The following is a 10,368-nucleotide window of genomic DNA, read 5'->3' on the forward strand; positions in this document are numbered from 1 at the left end:
CATAATGACAGAAATATTCATTCTGTTATTTTATTTTCAGGATAATTGATTCAACACAATTTAGCAAGGCTTTTTCATAAAATATTTACAATATCTACAGGTATAATTTGATTGGATTTCAAGTTAGTGAACCTGATTCCTGATACTTCTTTCCTGCCAAAACAAAAGTGTTTCATACTGTTTTATAGTTAATCATAAAATAAATGTTTTTGTGAGGTAATGTGAGCCCATATAAGAGTCCCTTTTGATTTTTTTCCATTAGAATAATACAGAATGCTCTGGAAAATCATGTGTACAGATATTAATGTGCGTTAGGGTTTTCATTGAAATGTCTGAGAAGTAGAAAGCCTAATAGTGAGAGGAAAGGGAAATCAATGATTGGTTGCCCTTATACACACAGTAACTCACATTTAGGTTAGGATTTCTTTATAGAAGTGTGAAAAATATCTTCCATATCCAAGTAGTATGGTCCAAAAAAACTCCAGTGGCGATTATTAAATGTTAAATGTTACATTTTCTACTGCACTGCAACTTGAATTTATATAATTTCTCTTTGGTAGTAAATCAATAGCTTATAGAGTTGTTACTGACACTAGTGCTTAAACTTATCTTTTTTAAACCAATAAACTTTAGATCGTTGCCCTTTGTAGTATTATACATTTTGAGTGTAGGTGGTTCAAAATAGCTTATAAAATAAAACAGGGATAGAAAGAAAATCTGTTGCTTGGCATAAAAGTAAAGACTTATAAAGTAAGAGAACAGCACACTTATCCATAAAAAATATTTAAAGTAGGCTGCTAAACATCCTTATGAACTGAAATCTGTATCAAAAATACATTAGTTTAAAGTGTGTTAGTACGTAAAACCTTCATGACTGGAGATTTAAAATAATCCCATCCTTTAATAGTCAAACTTTTATGTCCCTCTCGTTTTTCCTTCTTTAGTGTATAAAACTTCTTCCAAAGTTAAGCTATAAACAGGTCATTTAGGAAATGAGTTAGAATGCATGAATATATATCATCCCTCACGCCCTAAAGGCTGACCGGTCCCTTATAAAAAACCTCCTAGGGGATTTTCCTTCCTACATTACTTCCTCGTCAAGCAAAGCATAAAAAGACAGATTTAAGAGCCCACTGTATTTTCCAGTTGGATGGTGGATGATCAAATCCCCAAATAAGCTGAGTAGTTTAGAACCAATTTACATTAAAAAATGCTCATATTAAATGGAATGTAGCTATTGTGTTATAAAAGACTTTCTTGAGCTCAAAGAGCGAGTTATTTTCCAGTTTGTGATCCTCTTCAGCGGGGGAGTTTCTGTCCTGCACCTCTAGAGGTTAGGTTTCAGATGGGGGTCTTCAATCCGTTATTACCCCCAAAGAGACAGCCGAGCTTTGGCTGGAGTTCATTCCACACCGCTCCCATCTGGAAAGAAAGTAAAAAGTAACTTCTCCTCACTCTTCACAGTTCGATGAACCTCACCTTCCCAATAATATAAACCATCAAATGTTGCTATGGTGTTGGGAGGAAATCCTTTTCATGAAATATCTTAGTGAACATATCTTCAACCTTCTCCAAATGTTGCCATGTTGGAATTTGAGGCTTCAGATAGACATCTATCCAAATAAATACGTACTGTGTGCTTTAGTAGATTTTTAAGTCATATGTATAATTCATACATATATATAATAAACTTGTTCTTGTGAAACTTAAAAGCCATCTCAAATACTACACGAGGAAAGTATCCTTCCAATGATACCATCCATCACTATTTGTCATTTGATTGGAATTTAAAAGCCAATTTAAAACTGATTGAACCCTGCCGAAGCATCTGTAGAAAAATGATTTCCAGAGAAGCAGTCTCACCTCTCTGTGTCCTTGGACCTGGGAGTTAACAAAAGCCCCCAGAATGTGAGAAGTGATGGGAAGGTAGATGAAGATAAGCTGCGTCTCTTGATGAAGGCAGAACAGGGAGAAGTAGTTACGCAGCTCCATGGTCTGGATGGCGTTCTCTTGCTATTAACAGAATAATAAAAAAGATTAATTGGGAAATCACCACTTATGAAATTATGATAATAATCAGTACGAAAAAAGAGAGAATAGAGTTATCTGTGGGGACGTTTCACTCCATTGACATCAGAGAAGAGATGAGGCCATAAATCATCCCATTACGTTTAAATTGGCTCTTTATTTGATTTACGAGTGACCTATTGCTTAACCCTATTCATCACCAAATCAGTCACTGTTACTGACACCAACACTGGTGTCTGTCTGATGAAGGAATCTCAGAGAAGTTTGCATAATGCAAAGGAGTGAAACAGTCACAGTTACAGGACTTATCAGACATGTAGAATTACAAGCAAGGTAGCGTGCATTAATTTGATCCTATTAATCTTCTGTTATCTGTTTTTAGCCATGTTAGCTTTCAGTTGGTGGTGTGCACCACTATAGTCAAGACTGAAACCTCAAATAAAAACCTAATAACCTAGCTGGAAATCTAATGACATTCCCATTAGCCTCAGTGGTCTGGTTGTAATTAGCAAATGTTAGCATGCTAACCTGATGCTAAAATGTGACACTAACATTGTACATATTAAAGACATCAGCATGTAGCATTTTTAGTGTGAGCATGTTGACATTACCATTCAACTAACTTCATACTGTCTCATGGAGCTGCTAGCATAGCTTCTTTCGAGATATGTAGAGGACCAGGACCAGCCTTATTTGAATAACGTATCACAGCTAATCTGGATTTAAAGGGAGTTTTCTTGCAAATCAATGAAAAGTGTTGAAAACCAGTTACCAGAACCAATTCTATGAGATAATGTTTTTGCACATTTCCTTAACTCAGTCATTAGATAGTTACTTCTTAGGCCTAAACCAGTAATAGTACATCTTACTCATAAAGTGCTTTTCCCAGTGCTCAAAAACGCTTAAACTTAAGTTTAGGGCAGCTTTTTTCTCCCTCTAATAGAAGAACTTTTTTTTTCAGTTATAGATTGAATTTCATATATGTTGAATTATGAAATAGTATTAAAAAAATAATTGGAATAAACTAAATTAAAATATTTCTATTTAATTGTATCAGGGTCCCACGGATCCCAAAAAAGTCTTAAAAGGAATTGAACTACAAATAAGATGGTATTAAAATGCCTTAAATCCGTTAACCCGTTTTAACACATGGATAGTAGAGTTTTACTTGCAATAAAGTTGTATTTTATAATCTCTAAATGATTGGTAACATCTATTTTTGATCATAATTTACCAAAATTGTTCTGTGCTGTATTAAAATATAATTTCAAGCGGCCTTACAGAAGTCTTCTAGTTCTGTATACACGATGGATGTTGTTGTTGCCATTTATTAGGCACATATGGGAGTATCTAGTAGAATGCAGAATCAAGAATGGCTAATGGAAGAATAGTAGATTTGTCCTCACTTCATTTGGGATGAGAGTTATAGATCAGGCTAGTGTAGCATTAGTACTAAAGCAAAACCAAACGCTATCACTCAGGAGGCATGATGTTAGTCCAAAAGTGTGAAAAGAGAGAAACATAAAGAGATTGATCACCTGAACAATCCGTGACTCCAACTGTTCCACAGACGCCTGCTCTTTGGGCTGCACCGTGGCGCTCATCATCTGCCTCTTCATCATACCGTACTTGTGCAGAGCTCTCTGGTGCTCATGAAGCACGCCTTTCTCATGCCGCTCACAGAGATCCTAAAGGGGAAAAACACAGTTAAATAAAGCTCTTCTTATTTGCCTGAAAATATCAAGGACATGTAAAACAGCCAAGGAAGATAAGGGAATTGTTGGTGAAAAACTCAAACTGTGAAATTAGCATACATATTATAGTTAATGGATTTAATGGAGGCTATAGAAAATGCCACTTTATCTGCCCACCTGTCCCCTTGTTTGATCTCTGCAAACCACCCACTACAAGAACTATGTATTCAAGTGACTGGTAGGGTCTTGGTGCAAAATGAATGATTACATAATATCCTGTATTCAGTTAGGCACTGGAACGAAATGTAATTGTGTCTTTTCATCAGTAAACAGGATATTGTTTTTAAAGTCCTGATGGATATAAACACTTTTCCAGTGGTTTTTAAAGTAAGCATCATTGGATGTTAAAAAAAGTGCAAACATAAAAGCAAAAATCACCAGTCCCTGGAGGTGGACTCAATTTAAATGAGAAGAGCAGAAACAAGAACCTGACTCACTCTGTACGATTGCAGCAAATCCAGGAAAATATTTAGTTTTTCCACAACATCATCCTCTTCCCGTCTGCCCTGAGGACAGAAACAAAACAACATTTTTTACCCAGTGCCAGTTTTGGACATGCAGAGCAGAGCAGGTGCTCCAGATGAAGGACTGAGGGCTGTACCTGCTGAGCAGCTTTGTCAGATAGCACAGCGAACTCCACCGACAGACTCTTCAGAGACTGACGCAGAGTCCCCCAGGTGCTTTGTGAAGAGGCCAAGGAGGGAAGAGACGAGCCGTCGGAGCCCAGCGTACTGTCAAAAAATACAAATTATTACTGGGCAAGAATGTAGCATGATGGTGTCTTAGCTGCCATACTCATTTCAAACTAACAACCATGAAGAGACACAACAACAAGGTGGATTTGGATTCTTATTAACATTTGTTTTCCCAGTCCAAAACCTCTGGATACTAGAGACAGACTTTTACCCATTTTAATGAAATACCTGAGTTCTCTGCCAAACATGAGAAGATCAGTTGCATTTTCCTTAGAGCGCTCCGCCATTTTTTCAGCTCTGTCCCGCAGCTTCTGGAAGCTGTTGTGAATATTTCTAATCAGCTCTCTGCTTGTTGAGAACTGGGCCTGAATGTCAGCAGGGAGGTATTCCTACAAAACAGATGCAACAAACTATTTATAAATGCATGATGTATTGAGAAATGTATTTCAGGATGTCAGCGTGGTACATGTGACAAACCTTGGCCAGGGTTGCAATTCTGTTGGTCATAAACTCATCGCCAGTTTTCTTGTAAGAGTCACGCAGCTTACTCTGAACATCCTGTATGGGAAGACGGGTGAGTGGAAAAAGGTCACCTAGTTACTGGAACAGGATGCATTGCACACAATCATCTTCAAGATAATGCTTATTGTGCAAGAGCAAGTGTCACAGCGCGAGGCAGCTAGTTTCAGAAATACTACATACGGAGCCACTGAAGGTGAGGAAGGTCTTGACCAGCTCGTCCTCTGAGAAGAAGGGATGCCGAGCCACCAGGTTAATGAATCGGCCAAGAGCACGTCTCCTGCATTCAATGAAATCCCGCTCAGAGACGGAGGTCAGGACTGTGGACAGAAAGCACCACAAGAGCACACCAGGAGAGCGTTAGAGTTGTAAATGTTGAGGCTATAAATATAAAAAAATATAGACCGTCAGCATGATAAACTCCAAGGTTGTCCTATTCTAAAAAATCTCTTAGTGGATTGAAATTTATGCGATTCGGTCAGCCATCGATTTGTTGATTTAATTGACAGATCTATGCTTTTCTCCACAAAAAATCATACAAAAGCACCACTTTAAATCTTGTGTTTCCCATAAATGTGCTCATAACTTTCTATAAAATAAATCATTTAGCATGAAAACTAACTGAATAATAAGTAACTAATGAGATCTTAGTCAACTAAGTAAAAAACAGCCAATGAACCTTTCTAACTAAGAGGGTACAGCCCTTGTGACATCCATGTTTAAAGTCAGTTTAAAGTTGTATACAGCCTTTGTGGCTCCAGAGGGAGCTGTTCAAATTCAGTGCATTGCCTCACATAGGCAAGCAACAATTGGCACTGAAGAAAACAAGTTTAAAAATGAAAGTAATCTGGGGCTGTTGAATAAGAAACATGCGACATCTCTTGTTCATCATTTCTACATTAGCTGCTTTAAGTTGGATTAACATGTCTATCAAATGTTTGTTAATTGATAAAGATCTATAATTGAGATATTGTCCAATTAAGTGTGCTGCATGTATTCATCAGAATGTGTTGATATGCTTATCATTCATGAGGTACACTACTGTAAGTCACTGTGAAGTGAAACAGGCTCATTAAACGCACCACTAGTTTTCCTTTTTCTTCCAGGCAATAACTTTGATGAATGGCAATGCCTGTGTTTGAAATAAAAGAGCCTGCAGGAACAGTTAGTATTAAAATGTAACATTCATTTTTAATCAAGCAGAAACACACACCTGCGTATTTACAACTGACCTTTCAGTAAAGCATATAAACCCAAACAATGCCCTAAAAATTAATGGTTCAGTAGGAAAGATGGAGGAAGTGCAGAATAAGAGAAATACAATGGTGAGTGTAGAGTTCAGTTACATACCTCCCTTTAACATTCTTTTAGGTGGCAGTGCCGGCACGACTCTGTAGGCAAATCTCTGAAGCAAGACCTCATGGAAGACATCAAAATCACTATAGCGCCGGTATACTGAAATTTTGTAATGCTAAAAAACATAAAGCAGAGAAGGAAAATGATCAGATAATGGGCAGGAGCATGCAACATTATGTTATCTGTTGGCTACTTCTATCTGTTGTACTTTTCTTCATGTTGACCGCAAACTCAACAAAGAGCACTTGCAGTAACAGAAACCCCCAGAGTAATTTATGTAAGCCAGACAAAATTTAGAAATGAAAACGATCAGTGAAAAGAAAATACGCAATACAAACATTAAGAATACTGCACCACATTTTCAGATTTTCTTGTTGAAGTTATTCTAACACAATCATTTACATGGAAAGGGATATATGGGGTCTCTTGCCTGGCTGGTGACCTGGTACTCCACATGTTTGAGGAACAAGCCCTTCTTCTCCGGTATGAGCTCCACCTGGACTGTGTCTCTGACCAGCAGTTTGTCCAGCGTATGGGACATTGTCAGAACGTCCTCCTGAGTCGGCTGCATCCTCAAAGCGGTCAGCTCCCGCGGCTCTCCGAGCTGAGGTTTGGGTAACTCTGTAAAGCACACAACCAGTACCGACTTTTTACCAATTGTTTTCATGAATAAATAAAACTAGAACCAAATTAATTTCCTAACTGTGAGGAAGGCTGGTGTTCAACCCACTGTTCTCTTTTCAACAGATGTGTCTCACTTTATTTGTCTTCAGCTAGAACAGTATTGTGCCTGTTATTCATCCCTTTCTGTGCATTCTATGAAGGTTGTGAACTGAATGTTAAGTACTGAGACGCATGCAGAAAACTTGTTCCTGCTCAGATGAGGAAGTGGCATGCAGCTAGATGCCATACTGGCCACACCTGAAATAACAGAGAGAGCCTTAAATAATCACAGAAGGTTGGGATTGAATCTAAATCAGGCCAGCATAATGGCTACCCCTATGAAAACCATATAACTCCCCCCTATCATCTTCCCACTGTGGGACAAGTGAAGGAATGCAACACTTAAACATAGCTTGTGTTCAGTAAATTCTGTTTTTGTTAAAGAAACAAAAAGTATGGGATGATCCAATATTGTGTGTACCTTTGTAAAAAAACAAATAAGAAATACTCCCAACTTTACTTACAGTAGTTCATTATTACAATATTATGCAGTATATCTAACTGAAAAAAATATGGTGGATATGTACCAGTAGTAAACTGTCACAAAGGAGTAAAACCTAGAGTCTATATGATCCAATAAAGGAGTGACATTTGCCCTGCTCATGTGCAATATATTAAAGGATAGCTGAGGTTGTCCTCACACACACACAACGGGACTATCAAGCTACTCATTAAGCAAAAGTGTCATTTTCAGTGTCACACTGTCACTTACCTTGTATGCAGTTCTCCAACAGTTTGGGGCTTGGTTGCTTCCCTTGTTGAGCAAGAGCAATCAACGCCAGCGCTTTATAGAGAGACAACTTGCTCAGGAATCCATCTGTTGAGTCAACATGCTCAGCAATCTGAGAACGACAAAGACAATATGACGCTTCTCAGTACAAAATCCAAATTCAACTGCGGACTGTATTCCTCTACGCAAAAAGTGCTCACTAGACAAAAATGCGATGATATGGTGACGGTCAGGAAAAGGGAAATTCTACTGAAGTGTGACAGACATAACACACTCACAGCAATGTCATCACACTCATGTTATGAAGTATTACGTTATGTTTCAGCATTGAAGGAACAGCATGTGACATTGTCTCATCATAAGCTCATGTCTATCAGTCTGCTGTCATATCTCAAGCTTGTAACAATCCACTATTGATAAGACGTTCAACCTATATATACATTATCTGTGTGAGCTTTAATACATCCACAATATCTTATCAGAAACAAACCAGTATTTGCAAAACAGTGTTTAACTCATTCTCTATCATTATATTAGAACAACACAGGGTTACGCCTTTTTTTAAATATCTATAATTTTATATTCCAGTCCCCCTGTCACTCTGACAGTCTATGTGAGCCAATAAATGGATATAAAGAGTAAAGGATAGATGGATGGGAAACAAAAAGGTATAGCAAGCTGTGTCAGGCACATGCCAAGACAAGAAGCAGAGAGTGATTATTTGAAAATGTTATTTACTGTTACTTATTTTGTTTACGGTGTTGCATCTGTCATTGTTAGTGCTTTTAACAGCTTTAGAAAGACTTATGCTGCAGCCTCTTGATGATTTCATTATGAACTCCTCACCTGGCCTAACACCGCCTTGGAGATATCGGTCCTTTGGAGCAACCGCTGAAAAACTTCAACCTGCACTCTCTCATCCGTCCTACAGCGGATGGCTTCATATACTTCCCTGTAATAGGCAGGAACTGAGCCTAAAAGAGGAACAACACCTACATAGCATCATAACCATCCAAAATATTTAATCAGCAGAATATGTTTTTCTCTTTTTGCACTATTTTATTTATCTTATTTGTACCATGTATGTGGAGTTGTTGGAGGAGCACGCGACATAAGATTTTCATTGCCAACATATACGTTGTATCTGCTGTGCATATGACAAATAAAACCTTGAAACCTATGCCTTATAAAAACATTTTATTATAGCACTTTAATTTGCATTAGTGGCACTTAATACTGAGGTTATGGTGATCTTACCACCCTTTAAAGGACTTTATTGGAATTTTTTTTGCATTAAATGACTATTTAATTATCCCAACATAGATTGTAAAGTTTTGCTCTGATGATTTCACAGTCTCTAAATCAGACACCGTCAAATATTTAGTACAACCTATGATAGCTTTAATATAAAATGAATGTATACAATCCTGAGTGTTAACCAATATACTGCAATGCACAATCGACTGTTTTTCACGTGGCAGGAAAATAAACTCATTAAAACGTTCATAAACCTGACATGATCTTTAATATTCAAAGGTACTGCATCGGGTATCAAGAAGGTATTAGAAAAGAAGATCAAACGCTCATAGAGTGTTAAAGATGGAGCAACTTCATTTTGAGATCTTAATGTACCCAAAAGTTCTCGTTGGTTAGTTCACATCGCGACTCCAGCGAACAGAAATGCCAACCTTTTAAAACACCTAATAAATTATTTTTGACCGGTTTAACAATGCAACAACAAACAAAACACCGAAGTGGTTCTAAAATGCTAAGTCAGCATTGTGTTAAGAGGAGTAAAGAAGTTTTCGCTCTGTACCTTCATTGATCTCTCCTGCCATGGTTCAGACTGTCATGTGAGCGCAAGAGCACCTCCATGTGATTTCCTGCAGAAGAGAAAAAACAAGTAATTTATTTCTTAAAGATGTAGTGAGCGCTGGTTAAAGTCCAACTGTGGGGAGAAGAGCAATATAAAGTGAACTCACAGGCGGGCACTTTATGTTCTGCAGTAATCTAAACATTATGGTTATAAAGGAGTAAAGGAGCCCTGGAGGCTGTATTCATATCAAAGCAGCGCAAATCCGTAGCTCTGTTAATGCAAGTCTTGGGGTCACCTAATATTCCTGGACATATTGTCTTATTTACACCTGATATTTACTTATTTCACTTGTGCAAGTAAACGTTCCTTAATTGTATCCTCCTCATTCTTCAAACACGACGGGACGATGCCTTCAAGTACTCCTGTTAAATTGTACTTCTGCATTTACAAAGTCGTAAATTTGGCTGGCCGGTATTTATCAATTGAGAATAAAGTGGCATGCTATGGAATGTAAAATGTGGATTTTTAAACTACCTGTTTAGTAATGCACATGCTGTTTCCCACTTTTGTTTTCTTTTTCACTGAGGGTGGTGGGAAGGGGTGGCTACCAACCTTGGTACTCCTCATATACAAACAAAAATGCAGCAAAAGTTCCCTCTTGGATTCCACTATGAATACAGTTCAGAAGCGTTCTGAACTGTATTCACTATTTGGTTAATGCAGTTGACAAGTAGTGAGGCAGAACCA

At 37.8% G+C, this 10,368-nt stretch overlaps 1 protein-coding gene across 1 annotated transcript; it reads right to left on the reverse strand.

Annotated features, from left to right (window-relative positions):
- snx8a (sorting nexin 8a) lies at positions 1-9,658 on the reverse strand. Its single transcript, XM_063903354.1, has 13 exons — positions 9,622-9,658; positions 8,652-8,779; positions 7,788-7,917; positions 6,783-6,973; positions 6,347-6,467; positions 5,180-5,316; positions 4,955-5,035; positions 4,706-4,866; positions 4,384-4,513; positions 4,220-4,288; positions 3,567-3,716; positions 1,864-2,013; positions 1-1,422 (listed from the first exon to the last, which is right to left on the reverse strand). The coding sequence occupies exons 1-13, from the start codon at positions 9,641-9,643 to the stop codon at positions 1,342-1,344; spliced, it is 1,551 nt and encodes a 516-aa protein (XP_063759424.1). The 5' UTR covers positions 9,644-9,658; the 3' UTR covers positions 1-1,341.
- Positions 9,659-10,368: the final 710 nt, after the last annotated feature.

This window comes from Eleginops maclovinus, chromosome 16 (genome assembly GCF_036324505.1).
Source record: "Eleginops maclovinus isolate JMC-PN-2008 ecotype Puerto Natales chromosome 16, JC_Emac_rtc_rv5, whole genome shotgun sequence".
Lineage (NCBI taxonomy): Eukaryota > Metazoa > Chordata > Actinopteri > Perciformes > Eleginopidae > Eleginops > Eleginops maclovinus.